General features: G+C 50.6%; 1 protein-coding gene across 4 annotated transcripts in view; it reads left to right on the forward strand.

Annotated features, from left to right (window-relative positions):
* The window catches only part of MACROH2A1 (macroH2A.1 histone), an 85,649-nt gene extending 70,781 nt beyond the window's left edge, over nucleotides 1-14,868 (forward strand). For all 4 annotated transcript variants that reach the window (XM_080675703.1, XM_080675705.1, XM_080675702.1 and 1 more), the window contains exons 7-9: nucleotides 2,685-2,774; nucleotides 4,989-5,163; nucleotides 14,109-14,868. In XM_080675703.1, the coding sequence (XP_080531829.1) occupies nucleotides 2,685-2,774; nucleotides 4,989-5,163; nucleotides 14,109-14,274 (431 nt within the window). In that variant the 3' untranslated portion in view covers nucleotides 14,275-14,868. The remainder of the gene's footprint in view (nucleotides 1-2,684; nucleotides 2,775-4,988; nucleotides 5,164-14,108) is intronic.
* Nucleotides 14,869-15,576: the final 708 nt, after the last annotated feature.

A 15,576-nucleotide genomic window follows, 5' to 3' on the forward strand; every position in this document is an offset into this window, starting at 1 on the left:
GAAAGAACCTCAGCAGGTCCAGACTGCCTGACAGACTGAGGAGAAATCCGAACCCAGGTCTTCAAAAGCCCACCTCAGTGCTTTTTCTTGGCGAACCAGTTCAAACTAGTACTGAGCCCAGATTTCTTTTCTAATTCCAAACCAATGATCAACCAGATTCACACGTACTCTCAATTGGTTCCAGCTCCCACTTTTGATGTGTGAGAGGGGAAACAAGGAAGCTAGGACACAATCACTCCATTTCTCATATTTGGTGTGAATTCCTGAGTCCCGAGACCGCTGGAAGAAGGAATGCGAGTGCAGGAATGCTTAGCCCCAGTGATTAACTTTACCCATCAAAAGTTCTTTCTAACAGTGAAATAGACCACAGGCTTAGCCTGACATTTGTCCAAGCCTAAATTTTTGCTTAGGCTGTTTTGAACACTGATACTTATGCCTGCTTTCTAAGCATGAAAATAATGTTCTTGTTCTCATGGGAGTAACACATGTTTATGCTTGGGGGCAAATAAGCCAATTGCTTTATGATTAACCCTGAAGTTAAGCCTAAAAAGCAAGAGTCTGACATTGAGTGTTGACAATACAGTTGAAATGGGCCTGTTTCTTGTTAAAAAGTACCTGTGTGTCTACATGAACATGTGCATACATATGTGTGTGTAGGAGTCAAGTCCTGACTGGGTGGATTGCCTGCAATCTAGGGTTCAGTTTTTAAGTTTGGGTATTAAGTGTATTTTAACTCGCAAATTTCACTTCTAATTAAAGCAAGATTTAATTATAAGTAAAAATTTTAAAGTAAACGCTCTTCCTAAGATAGAACACCTTTAATTGTAAATCAGCCCATTTTCTTAAATATTTTGTGTTTTAGAAAGGAGTTGGTAGTATTAATATAGTACTGATTTTATTTTCCATTCCAAATTTACCCGCTGTCCCAAAGTGTGAATAGGATGGAGAATGAGGACCTGAACTAGTCCTGCCCAGAGTACATTTGTCTCCCTCCTTCAAGCTGGAGCTTAGGATGGAGGCAGGGCTAGAGCGGGTACAGCTAGGCAGCAGCATTTTGGGATCCAGCAGATTCATTTTTCTCAGTGGCACAGATATTTCAGGTGAACCTGTAAGTGAGCCTCACTCACCTGGGTTGTATCCTCAGAGCCTCCACTTCCTGGTGGGTGGGGTCTCTGAACCATGAGGCCTGAACCTGCCCCCTTAAGCCCATTCAGCCACTGTGTCTCTGATGCTGAACTTTGTCAGAAACATGTAGAAGTTGCCACTTAAATGCCTACTTCACTGCTTTCCAAGACACAGAAAGGCATGGGGGCAGTCTGGGTTAATGAGGAGGGATGCTGGATCCCTCCTCAAGGATCCCAAGTTAATCTCTCTGAAAGCCAGGCCTCCTTATAGTAAGCTGAGCATGCCTGTGGGTGATGGCCTGCATCACGTTCATTCATGCACCCCGGACTTCTATAGTCAGATGGCTCACAGGTCACTACCTTTCATTAACCCTGGGGCTGTCTTATTGGTGACAGTGCCCAGACCCTCTGATTTTCCTTCTAGATACTTCCTGGGGTCAGTTCGCCCCTCCAGAACAAGCATTCAAATGAGGCAGATTTCTCTAAGAAAACCAGCCCCAGTCATTACAGGGTAAATCCCAAGAGAATTTGGGCCGGTGCGTTCCGATGCACCTGACTGACCCATTCTTGAATTTTCCAAGATAAATGGTGAATCTTAAGGGGAGTATTTTGTCCTCTTGTGAGGAAAAGTACTTTAAAATGTGCAAAACTGAGGAATCAGAGCTTAAGGAAGACGGAGACCCCATTCTGGCCAAACTTTAAAGGGTGGTGTCGTCTCTCATTTTGGTTGCTTCTTGCTGTCCCACATGAGACATTTAACCCACAGACCTTACCGGTGTGGGGATCTTGTTTGAGAGCTTGGCTTTCATAGCAGAAATTGATTAATTATTATATACCCTAATACACAAGAAAAAGTGCTTCCTACCTCCTGAACAGTGATGTCATCCTCCTTTCCCAGCTTTTGTATAATTCAAGTTCATCTCTAAGCTCTGATGTTGCTCTCCTTTACCTGAAATGATTCTGAATCATAAGTGTGATTAAGGAAATTCTGTCTGAGGCCATTTTTTTTTTTTTGTATTCACATATGTCCAAGCTGCAAAATAAGAACTAAGCATGGTAATAACATTGGTCCAGAAATGACCAAATCTGCATGCTTTCTTCTGGGCCTGCTGCCAGGAGGGGAGCTAGCTGCCTGATGGGAGCATGGTATGCTTCTTCTAAAACCTCCTTATTTGGGGGTTCTCTCCGAGAGACAGAGAAGAAAATCCAGGGGAGGTATCAGCCTTGGAAGCCATCTTGTTTCTCATGCCGACAAAAAGCACGTAGGACAGATTGCTCACAAAGAACAGGCATCTCCCATATCGAATCTCTGGCTTATCCAGGATAACCCCAAGTCACCCCCAAATAAGGGTCTGCAGTGCCAGAGTGGTATCTGGCCGATGGTGAATCCCTTCTGCATCTCACTCTTTTGACTCAGCCGAGGCTTAGCTCCTGTTTTGCAGCCATATGGGAATTTAGCTGGTGAGATCATATAAAGTATGTAGTCACCTGACATGCTAAGTGTCTGTGTGTGCCCTGAGACACTGGAGCGCAACCTGAGCTTGCCCTGTCCTTGTCTAGGAAACACGCTGGAGAAGAAAGGAGGCAAGGAATTTGTGGAAGCTGTCCTGGAGCTCCGGAAAAAGAACGGGCCCTTGGAAGTGGCTGGAGGTAAGGGCAGGAAGCACGGGCATGTTTGGGTGTGGCGATGCAGGGGGTTAGGGAAAGCAGTTAGGAGACAGCTTGGGATTCAGAGGTGGCAGTGCAGATGTATCTTTGAGATGGAGGGGGAGCCTATTGGCTTTACAACTTAGACTTTTGTCGCATGCAGATTGTCAGGGAGCTTAAGGGTTGTGGAAATCGCCTTTCCAATTTTTTTCTTTATGCTTAAAATAGCTTCTAGATGTTTGATGTCAAATTTTAAGGAATTACAGAAGTTGAGTTTGGCAAATTTACGCTCTGAGAATTAGAGACAGTGCTACTGAGCCATCTGTAAAACTGCTGGTGAGAGATGCAAATTAATCACTTTTATTCAGCCATCTGTGCTTTTAATGGGAAAATATAAAGACACATTTCTCACTTACCAATTACGCTGTTCCTGATATAGGGGAAATATGATATGGGGAGGAATAGTGCTAAGTAAGGTCTGTAGAGGCCAAGTACTGGTTACTGCTGCTGGCCTCGATGTTGGAATTTCAGGTGGGCAGAGGCCTCCTGAGGGCCTGGAGTCCACAGGGGTGCGGCCTGGTCAGCCCACAGCTGTGCAAGGATAGGCTCTGATTTCCCTTCTTACTAGATGGTCCCCAATGCCCATTCTGTCTTCAAATCCTGCTTTTAAAATGAATCTTAATTAAATACGGGTATCAATAACTACTGTGTGTCCATAGAAGCCCTTCTCAGAGGGTCCATCCATCATAATCCCTTTCCCCCGCCATGGACTACATCTGGCTTGCTAGCCTAGGCTAGTCATGAGTCTCTGATCTGCCAGTTGTTTGCCTACAAGGGACATGGCATTGCACAGGGGCACAATGATCAAGCTCTCCCAGCCAGTTCCGATGAACAAGGGAAGACACACACAGCATAATCTACCTGGCCAGGGTTCCTGACCTTTCTTCAGCCCCTGCCCAGCGTCCTCCCATTGGTGCTCAGTTTGAGCCTATTTGGTGGCCCTGGTGCTGCCATGCACCAAACTCAGCAAACCCATTAGCTTTAGTATGGATTTAGTATGAAAGATCTGTTTGCTTGTTTTAATAACAAAAACACACTTTGTTCTTGATTTTAAGATTTTAGAAAAGGTTTTAAAAAGATAATCACTGTTAACATGTTTCTCTCCACTCTTTTACATGCATAGTTGAGCAGTGATGAATCACATGGACAGACCAATGAACTAAACCCAGTCTTAGGTTTTAGGTCAACATTTCAGCTCAGATTTCTCAAACCAGTCAGTAAGCCTCGCCAAGATGCACACTCACACCCGTGAATCTTGGTCCAGAGCTATTTCTACTGTACCATGAGACAATACCCACAAATCACCTACTAATGACATGTTCCTCACAAAATGGGTTCAGGAAATACTCTGTCAAACCAAAAAGTTTGGGTGTCTTCCTGTCGCAGTGGTGTGAGGACTCAGGTGCTCCAGGATAGAAGCGTGCAGGCAGCACTCACCAACCCTGGGACTTAGAACCACCTCCTTTGCGTCGCATCTTTGGGCACAGGAATCCTGAAATGTGCTCTGGGAGACACCAGGCTGGCTGGTTCCATTTCCTTGTGGGGCGGGGCGGGGGGGTGGGGAACGGGAGCAGAGATGGAGCAGGTCTGCTATGTGTAGCTGGAGAAAGGCTCCTTTTTTGGCAAAAGAAAATAGTTCCATCCTAGAAACAGTCTAATTCTGTCCAAACTAAATAGTTAGGGAGAGGAACAGGGCAGCAAACATGCTAGTCGGGTTGCTTCCCTCATAAGTTTGTCCTGAACTGTGTCTGGGAGACCTGTAGATACATCATAATTATATATGCACATGCATGCACTTGAGAAAAGGGGGTTAGAGACCCCAAAAGGCAATTACTCGGAGGCTGCAAACATTCTGACACAGTCGGTCACGTTAGATGGTTAAGGCTTTGCCTTCTGGGAAGGTAGAGGAAGAACTTAACTACAGTCTTGGCTAAAATTCCTTGTGGTGATGCAGCCAATGCCAACTTTCCAAGGCTGGGTCTTGGCTTGGCCTCCCAGAGTGAGAGGACTGAGGAGCAGTTTCCAGCTCACGCTTATGTAGGAATCCCAACTCAGCAGGCAGTAGTGCTGTGGCTGGAGAATGGGTCTGTGTTTGGCATCTAGTGCCGTGATCTTTGCCGAGGAACAAACTCACTGTTCCTGTCTCATCCCCTCCAGCTGCTGTCAGTGCAGGACATGGCCTGCCCGCCAAGTTTGTGATCCACTGTAACAGCCCCGTCTGGGGTGCAGACAAATGTGAGGAGCTGCTGGAAAAGACAGTGAAAAACTGCTTGGCCCTGGCAGATGATAAGAAGCTGAAGTCCATTGCGTTTCCATCCATCGGCAGTGGCAGGTAAGGGCACCAGCCTGTTACCATGACAACCATGGGTATATTTCTCTGCATATTTAGCCCATAATTATGGAGCTCTGACTGTGTACAAGCACTGGCCTTAATCTAGGGGAAGAGAGGCAAAAAATCGGGAAGAATGCACACATTAAGCAGTGGTGAGAGACAGTGGAAGAGACAGAGTGAGACAGGAAGCCTGGGACAGTATAGAACTTATGTTGCAACAGCAAATGTCATCACAGAGGGTAACTTCAGAGTGTACTGGGACTGTCTGAGATGATGGCTCAGAGAGTGGATGTGGAGGACAGGGGAGGTGTGGATGCAGGGATCTAATTAAAGGAGGACCCCTCCCAGAACCATTCTGGGGTAAAGCCCTCTGTCTCTTACCCATGTGTTCCCAAGCGACCTTCACCTCCCACACCTGCTTGCTCTGCCTCATCGCCCTGCTAATGAGGCTGTGGAACCTGCTGGAACTGAGTGGGCAGTTAGGTGAGAGTGAAATGGGGCTGGACCTACCGCACCTCTCAGCCCTGTATCATCCCCAGGTGAGCGCACCGAGGCTGTGAGGAGCAGCACAACTGCCCCTCAACAGACACACTACCCAGAGAGCCAGCATGGATGTGGGTCGTCCTTGAAAAGCTGATGGGGCAGCCAGGGTGTCGACCACCCCACCTCCCTGTGCTCTGGGCTGGGGGAAGGCCTGGAGTTGAGTCCTGGCACACAAATTGACCCCCATTCTGAGCCCAAATCCCTTCTCTGTAAAACAGGCAATCCCTCATGCAGCATCCTAGGCCTGCTCTGGAAATGAAGGAGAGGGCTGTGAGAACTCTGTGATGAAGCCATGAGCGCCTGTAGGAGCCATGCTACCTCTGAGGTCCCACTGCCCCTCACATCACCAGGGGGCTTCCTGCGAAGGCTCATGGTATGAATTGGGCCCTGAGCAAAGGGAGACTGGCCTTCAGGACTGCAGCTGTTGGCATCTTGGGCCCAAGTGAGGCCACAGTCCAGTGCTCTGTATCAGCAGGTGGATGCACCTGAGCTTCGCATTGAGATCATAAGCCTGCTTGGGTTTCTGCCACCAGCCCTTCTCAGTGCCCAAGGAAATCAGGGCTCTGCAGCAGCAGCCGGCTTCATAAGGTGCCAGCGGCAGTCCCAGAGTCAATTCAAAACTTTAAAAAATCCTATCTAATAAAAGAGCAATATGCAAATTGACCGTACCTCCGCTACATCCACAAGCCACACCCACCAGCCAATCAGGAGCGAGTATGCAAATTAACCCAACCAAGATGGCTGCAGCCACAGAGAGAGCAGAAGGCTTGGGTTTCCCCGGCAATGGAGGAAGCCAAGCTTTCTGCACACCCTAGTGGGTCCAGGCCTCCGCTCAAGGCTACAAAGTTTCAATTAGATAAGATAAATAAATCCCAACAAAAATGGCGGCAGCCATGGAACTGGAGAGAGCAGGAGGCTTGAGTTGCCCCCGGTAATGGAGGAAGCCAAGTTTCCGCAGCTCTGGCCTGCCTTGGCCTCCGCTTAAGGCTACAACGTTTCAATTATAGATGATAAATAAATCCCAACAAAAATGGCTGCAGCCACAGAGCGAGCAGGAGGCTTGGCTCTGCTCAAGGCTACAAAGTTTCAATTGTAGAAGATAAATAAATCCCAGATACCAGGGCCTCTGCTTGGGTCGCCGGGGGGAGTGGCCAGCCTGCAAACCACCACAGGCCCCTCACCCAGGCTGCCCCATGCCCAAGGGAACCCCCACCCTGATCCGGGACACCCTTCAGGGCAAACCAGCCAGCCTCCACCTGTGCACCAGGCCTCTATCCTATCTAATCCTATCTAATAAAAGAATAATATGCAAATTGACCATCACTCCAACACAATATGGCTGCCCCCATGTGGACACAAGATGGCCGCTACAAGATGGCCAGCAGGGGAGGGCAGTTGGGAGGGACCAGGCCTGCAAGGGAGGGCAGTTGTGGGCGATCAGGCCAGCAGGAGAGGGCAATTTGGAGAGACCAGGCCCGCAAGGAAGGGCAGTTGGGGGCGATCAAGCCTGCAGGGGAGACCAGGCCGGCAGAGGAGGGAAGTTGGGGGCGACCAGGCCTGCAGGGAAGGACAGTTTGGGGGGACCCAGGCCTGCAGGGGAGAGCAGTTGGGGGGCACCAGGGTGCAGGGGAGGGCAGTTAGGGGTGACCAGGCCTGCAGGGGAGGGCAGTTAGGGGTGACCAGGCCTGCAGGGGAAAGCGGTTAGGGGCAAACAGGCTGGCAGGGGAGCAGTTAGGCATCAATCAGGCTGGCAGGGGAGTGGTTAGGGCAGCCGTGGGCAAACTACGGCCCGCGGGCCGGATCCAGCTGTTCTATCCGGTTCTCTTGCTCTCCCCTCCGCTCCTTTACTTTGAGTTTATATTAGTTCACACAAACACTCCATCCATACTTTTGTTCCGGCCCTCCAGTCCAGTTTAAGAACCCATTGTGGCCCTCGAGTCAAAAAGTTTGCCCACCCCTGGGTTAGGGGGTGATCAGGCTGGTAGACAGAGCGGTTAGGGGCAATCAGGAAGGCAGGCAGGCGAGCAGTTGGGAGCCAGCAGTCCTGGATTGTGAGAGGGATGTCCGACTGCCCGTTTAGGCCCGATCCTACCTGGATTGGGCCTAAATGGGCAGTCGGACATCCCTCGAGGGGTCCCAGATTGGAGAGGGTGCAGGCTGGGCTGAGGGACACACCCCCCCACCACCCCATACACGAATTTCGTGCACTGGGCCTCTAGTTTTTTATAAAATGCTTTTGTATCAGAGCATAAATAGCCAGCTTCTCCCTAGAAGGTCTGTTCTTTGACACTGCACTGCTGTGTGACCTTTGATAAATGAATCACCCTCTCTGTCTGGGGGCTGCCCTTCCTTATAGGCAGTTCTGAGGTTCAGTTAATTAGTGCTTTGGAGGCACTTTGATCTACTCTGATGAAAGGTGCTTCCGAAGAGAGAAGCAATAGGAGCCATTATTGGAGGTAATAATTTCATGCTCTTTCATATGGCTGTTGGGGAATTTCTAATTGAAGCATAAAAGTAATTCTCATAAAAGAGCATCTGTTATTACAAACTCATTTACATTTTTCATGGAGTAAAAAGTTTTAAGAAATAATCAATTGAAAGCTTTTAAGAGGGTGGAATTCCTAAGGTAAGCACATGTGCACAGCCGCCCACATCTGCCAGGCAGACCTTGCCCCACAGCACCGTGTAAACAGCCACCCTCTCTTTCATGAGTAAAGAATGGGATTACACCAGAGCTGGCCAGTAAATCACAGTGGGTTTTAGGAGGGGAAATAAAACAGCTTGTTTGTGGCATCCAGTGTCCCTGGCATAGAAGTCATGTTGGAACTAAAGCGATAGAAATACAAATATGTTGGTAAAGTGGGCTCACTTTCTCTCAGCCGAGGCCCAACATCCCAGGCAGATGGAGGATGACCATGACCCTACACTTCCTTCCTCCAACCTATTGGCCCCCAGACCAATCTCTAAGCCACTGGGTATAAATGAGAGCTGGGGGTGTAAGCCAGCCTCGGGAAGCCACCTCTGGCATCTGGACATCCTGCCCTTGGGCACTCAGTCACAATATTTATGGACACCTCCACTCTCTCAGTTCTGGCTGACATTAGGGAGTGACCCCTTTCCGGAGGGGCAGTCCATAGGGAATAGCTAGTTTGGGGCTTTGATTAAACTCTCCTTAGGTTTATGAGCTTAAACGGAAAGCCAGTTCGTCTTTTTCAAGCTACCATGTATGGTATTCGTTGAGCCCCAGGCATTGTGCTAAAGCCTTCTCTGCATTCTCTCACAGCAACCCCAGAGGTGCACACTGGTATTCATTCCACTCAAGGGGAAAGAAATGGAAGCTTAGCGAGGTTAAGTCCCTCACCTGCGGTCACACGGCTTGCGCCTGGGAGGGCCAGAATTTGAGTGAAGGCCCTTGGTTTCAGTGCTCGTGGTATTAGTCACATGGAACCCCTGCCTCCTTGTATGCCACTAGGCTCGCCCCACTGCTTGTACACTTATGTGAGTGGGTCTTAGGAACTTCTGAACCACCACTTGGACTTCCCTGACCTGCCCAGGCACATCCTTCAGCCTCCCTGCCCCCTACACATGAACCTTAGTCGAGAAATATAAAGGACAGAAACCAACTGAATTAGGGAGAATTACTTATCAACCCACCACATGTGAGCCCGGGCCCCTCTCTGGCCTTGGGGGACAGAGGCCCATCATCATCCCCTCCTGAATTTTGGCTCCTCCAATTTGTAGCATCTGGTCTTTATCTCTGGATGGAGTGGCCTCTCGCTGGGCAACTTCAGATAGGCAGTTACTCAAAGCCAGACAGAACATGAAAAAATGGAGGGGCCCAGGATCACAGTGTGAGGGAGACCTAATCCTAGCAGATGAGTATTCACATTACCCAAACTTCCAAGATATCCAGCCCTACCCATCTCCCAAGCAGCAAAGCCAACTGGACAGGTGGGCTGGCCCAGCAAGAAAACGAGACTCAATCTGAAATCCACGTCACTGCTACACAGGGCAAGCTCCCAGTCTGTCTCCTCCAGAAAACCCACCTGGACTTCCCCACCTCCAGGGCACAGCCTCTCCCCCTAAGGAGTGCCTGATTGGCCTCCTTAGCACAGTTCTGGGCCTGCCCTGCCCAGCACTGGAGGACAGCTCACCAGGAACAGGGATGCTTGGCGATGCCCCATGCAAGGAGCGGGATCTTCTGTGAAGTGGCCCTACAAACGCACATTTCTGCCATCCGGTCCCCAGCCATCACTGAGCAGGCTGATCCAAGAGGGCACCAGAAAGATAGTCCACAGGGTCCCTTTGCACCAGTCTAGGGAAACCGAGGCCCAAGACATTTAGGAAAGGCTGTCCAAGACATAACTGGAGTGACTTCAGAGGAAGCTCAGGTATCTGTTCCTTGGTCTGCTCAAGGCAAGATCAAGAAAAAAAAAACAAAAAAAACTCAGAGTTTAAGATAACTCTGCAGGATGTGAGCACTTAACCATGGAGAAACTTAAGACACATGCCATAACCACAGCCACTGAGTCAGGCTCAGTGGGAATATGAGGGGCGCTTTCACTTTCTCAGGGCAGTAGCGTCCACATCACCACCATCCTGGTCATCACCATGTGAATCCTTGAGGTACTTATTTTCCAGGGAGGAAACTATTGCCTAGAGAGGTTAACGCCCATCCAAGTCAGATTCAAGCCCGACTTGTGTGTCAGAGGAGGTGCATCTGGTCTCATCCAGAAGGCAGGCACAGTGCAGCAAAGGACAGAGTGACGGTAACAGAGGCAGTAGGCCTGAGATGAGGGAAGAAGGCGAACGGCATGGCCAAGCAGCGATGGTGTGCAGAGGGGCTGTGCCTATGCAACCAATAGGGGGAACCCCTCGAAAGTCGAGGGAGACGCCTTAGGCAAGCAGCTCTCCGGAACCTGGGCAGTACCACACCAAGGAACCCCTACCTGTGCCCCTGCCAAGCTTCGGCATGCCAACAGCCATGGCCAACAGCCCTCCAAGAGGACTGGGGCCTGATGCCACATTATTAGTACAGGGTAATTACAACAACAGCAGCTGTCACCCGTCACTATCATGGGGTCTGGAGTGGGGAGGGGATTTTCCACTGGGTGAGCCCTTAGACCTTTGGGACCACGCGCTTTACAGACACACCATTGGAGGAGGACTCGGTGCAGCATCTTGCTCGTCCTCACAGCCTCCTCAGGGAACAGGTCCTTTGATTACCAACCCCATTGCACCAGCGAGGAAACAGGGCACAGAGACAGGGCCCAAAGTCAAATCCTGTGTGGCTCCAGGTCGCCGCGTGTGCCACAGCGGTCCCTCTCAAGGGCGCAGGGCTCTGTGGAAAGCATTCCCGTGAGAACATCTACTTTTATGTTCCATTTCATTACATATTCTCTAACTGTGGCTACTAGGAAACACTGGGACCCTACCTGAAAACATTAGGAAAGCCGTTACCTCCATTCCTGGCAGCTGGGTGCTCCAGTGTGGCCACCTCCCGTGGTTGTGGCTGTCCAGCGCAGAGGGACGGGTTCAGCAGCAAGACGTTTTCCTGGAAACAAATCAGGTTCACTTTCACTCAACAGCCACCCTGAAGGACAAGGCCAGACCAGCCCGCACTCCATCAATAGGAGGGCATGCAGGTGTGGACACTGCACCTTTAAACCCTTTGATCCCTACCTGTGTCCCCACTTGCAGGCTCTTCACCTTTGTGCCCACCCTGCAAGCTCAGATGAGAAAGTCCTGCTGGCTCCACAAAGAACAGTGGCTCCAAAGGCAGTGCCACGCCTGCTGAGTCAGCTCCCTGCGTGGAGCCCAGCAGCCTGTGTTTCCACAGGCCCTCCTCAGCCCTGACTAACGTTGAAAATATCCCCTTGCTGAGATCACAGCCCTTTTCAAGGGTCCCAGGTAGAGGAATGGAAAGCTGTGGGAACAACAGGCAGGGTCTGGTGCCCCAGGAAGACCCTTTCAGCAAACACCCTGGACCATCAGGCCACACAAAATGATCCTCATGGAAGTCCCACAGGCCCTCACCTCAGCCCAGCTCCACCTGTGCAGGTGTGAGGCAGAGACAGGCAGGAGGGCACCCTCACTAGGGGAGCTTGGAGCTTGTGGAGAATGATCTTGGGCTCCCAGCTCTGCTCAGCCCCACCCAGCCAGGTCACGTCCATAGACAGGGCTCTGCCTGGTCCAAAGCCCTGGAGCTCCTGGGGGCGAGAACAGTTGCTCCCAGTGGTGGGCCAGCCCCTAGGCTGCCGCCTCCTCAGGCTTTTCCCACCAGGATGAAGCTAATAGGATCACTGTCATCTGACCAGTCCTTCAGGTAGCAGCTATATGAACAGCAGGAAAATAAACATTTGCTATTTGTGAGACACTTAAAATGGGCCCTTATTCCAGTGATGCCGTGACCTGTGCCTGCACACCGCTCCCTAGAGCTGGCTGGTCCCTCTCAGGAGCGGAGCTGCCCTAACACAGGGGCGAGTTGGGCTCCCCACGACACTGATTTGCACGCATGCCCCTGAGAACATGCTCACCAGAGAGATGCCCCCTGAAACAGAAGGTCGGGTTGACTTTCTCCTGCACTTTCCAGATAACCTGTCCTCCGTGTTCAAGTCCTGTGAGAGTAGTCAGGGCACCTGTGTCAGATGTGCTGAGAACAGCTTCTTCCTGGACTGAACTTGCCAGTCCGAGAGTGGGGAAGGGTGCAAGGGGAACGACCTGCCACATGGGGTTCCCATCTCTTCTCACTCCCTGCAAAGCCCTTCTCCCTGCACTGTCCCCCCTTCCCTTCTCCGCCCCACCCCCCACCACCGTTGGTCACCCCGACTCTGGTAGTAGACAGAGTCCCTGGGATCTCCTCAGGAGGGCGCTGTGCCTATCTGACACTGTCCAGGCTGGAACAACTCTGAATCTGTTCATGCAGCCTCTGACCCACTGTCCTCACCCAGTCATGTATGTACTGGCTGCCTGCAGGAGTGCCTGTGGCTGAGGCTCTGACTCTGGGTGGCATCCCACTGTCACCAGTGGGCTTCCCTGTACAGGCTGGAAACATGCCCTGGGTGACACCCGTCTTGTAAGAATAGGCTTCACTTCTGACGCATCCAGAAGTTACAGGGGTCCATCGCCAAGCTGGGTAAAGCCCTGTTTGATCAAAAGCAAGTCACAGGGATGGTTTTCTCCTGTGCATCAGAAGTGCTCTGAGCACTGACAATAGAATGAGCGCAACTTTCCAAGGGAACAACTAAGGTGGCCAGAACCCCGGCTACCAATGAGTGGCGCTGGAGTGCTCTAAGGCATCTCTCACCTGGCGGCAGGTACCCAGTCTGATGGAGAGTCCAGCTGAAACTGGCAGGCTGATCTGGCACTTTGGGTACCAGTGGATCCACAGGCTCAGAGCAGATTGACAACTGTAGATCTGCTGATGAACAAAGAAATCCTCATGAAAACTACCTCTCGGTGTCCTTAAGTGTAAACCGGGGTAAGGGATTTGGATCTAGGTAAGACCAATGGCTCCAAAGCCCACAGTATTTCCACTAGACTAGGCAAGTTGCTATGTTACTGTCCCCCTGGGTCACTGGGTCCTGCATGTGCAGCGTTGACCATGAACAGACTTGGACTCGAATGAAGCAAGGAGTCCTGATTTCAGATTCTTGCTTAAGTTCTGAGGCCCTACCCCCCAAATTGCCATGTGACATTTACTTTAAATGGAAATGCATGTGAATTCACACCAGTCTGGCTTAGAGACTTGGATGCTGTCCCTTGAGATGAAGAGCCCACTTGGCCCAGCATTGTTCCTCTGCACCCACAGCTCCCTAATGCCCTGGCCCTTGGGGTGCTACAGGCTGCTGTGTGCTTGGAGTGGGTTCCTGGCCAGCAACCCAGCACCCATGAACCTAAGGACCAGTGTGAAGGGCGTGACCTCATCTTGTGTGGATGGAGACGAGAGCTTCTTGGAGAAGCACCAGCCGCCAGCCGTCCTCTGGGACTGAGATCCATAGGGAGCCTTTGAGAGCCTGGACTCTGTCCCAGGCCCCTTGCTGGCCACAGTCATGCTGAAAAAACAAACATGGGAGCTCGCGCTGCCCAGGGGAACTTTAATGCACACCACGTGCCACAGAACACCGATCTGTCTGCTTGCTCATTGTCTCTCAGAGACTTCTGGCATGCCTTCTTCCTCTGCACACAGAGGACGATCTCCTGCGGGTCAGTCCTCTGCCCACTCGTCCTTCCCTTGTCTGGTGGGCACTGGGCTTCCTCATGCCTGTCTGTGAGCAGCCACAGGACCCAACACTGCTTGTGGAAACGGTGGCACACGTGGCCTTGAGAGCCTCCTGGGGGGCAGGGCGGTGCCAGTGCCCCTTGGCCTCCCTAGTTGCTGAGCCCTGTCCTCTGTCTTGCAGGAACGGTTTTCCGAAGCAGACAGCAGCTCAGCTGATTCTGAAGGCCATCTCCAATTACTTCGTGTCAACTATGTCCTCTTCCATCAAAACAGTGTATTTCGTGCTTTTTGACAGCGAGAGTATAGGCATCTACGTTCAGGAAATGGCCAAGCTGGACGCCAACTAGGCTGAGAAACTACGAACCATACCGTGCCCCCTGCCTCCAACTTGAAAGAAAGAAAGAAAAAAAAAAAAACCCTTCACTCCTATTGGGAGGCGGGAACCCTTTTGTTTTCAATTTTGCTCATCTAGGGAAAATAAGGTTTTGGTTTCCAGTTTAATTGTTTCGACTTTCTAAAATGTTTTCACGTTAGCACTGATAGTTAGCATTACTGTTGTTAAGCACTGTGTTCCAGACTGTGTCTGACTTTCGTGTAACCTAGGAGATTTTATTGTTTTATTTTAATGAAACCCTGCTTGCCGCAGAGCAGCCGGGAGAGCAGTGTCCACCACGGGTGGCAGAACCCAGGAAGCCCGCTTTGTAACCGTGTGTCGTGGTGCTTTATTGTACACCCAGTGGCGTTCTTTTACTATAATGTTCCTTTTTTCCCCCCAAGAAGAAAAATCATGAATATACCACAGACTTAATTTTTGTTTACTTTTTGTCTTAATGATGGATTTGAAAATGAAAGATTTAAAAGGCAGAACAGAATCTGTTGCCCTTAAATATATTTGCAATTTGGAATTTGTGTGAATTGATTTAGTAAAATGTTAAACTGTTGCTTAGCGTGTTTGAAGTTATTGTGCCCTTGAGTCCAAAGGCAGCTTCTCTCGTCACAGAAGAGAGGGGGGTCTTGGGTGCGGCAGCCCACCCCCAGGAAACATCACAGTGGCCGCTGCAATGGGATAGGCAGGTGGGGCATTTTCAGGCCCTAATGGCTGGTAGAGGGAGTTTATAGAAAGTCTCTGCTTTCATCCTGGTGACACTTGGGCAAGGATGTTATCCCATTTCATAGATGAGGAAGCAGATATACTGCAAGCAGGTGGCAAGTGGCAGGCTGGTACCAGAGCCCAGGTGTTCAGACTCTGAGCTCAGCTCTCTCTTGCCACCCATCCACTCCTGCCGGTCTCTCGGGCTCATGGCTGGACCCCATGCCCCTGGCCACTTACCAGATGGAGCTGCAGAAGCCTTGAGACCTCTGCCAAGGCTATGCTGAGCCTATTGTTCCTACAGGGTGGGGTCCCTGGTACCAGGAGCTTTCTGAGGGCAGTGTGCCACCACCAAGGTCCCCAAGATGTGCTGCCAGTGTTTACATGCCTCCCCCCAGCTGTGGGTGTTTAGGGATGTGGATTATTTAGAAAGATCCCAGCTGGACCAGAGTAGCTAAACTCTTATTACCTAAACTCAGCAAAACACAGACACTGTTTGCTTCAAATGTACTTTTGCCGTTACCTAAATTTGTCTAAAATGCAGACTGCTTCTATCTGT

Source organism: Plecotus auritus (genome assembly GCF_963455305.1).
Source record: "Plecotus auritus genome assembly, chromosome: 6".
Lineage (NCBI taxonomy): Eukaryota > Metazoa > Chordata > Mammalia > Chiroptera > Vespertilionidae > Plecotus > Plecotus auritus.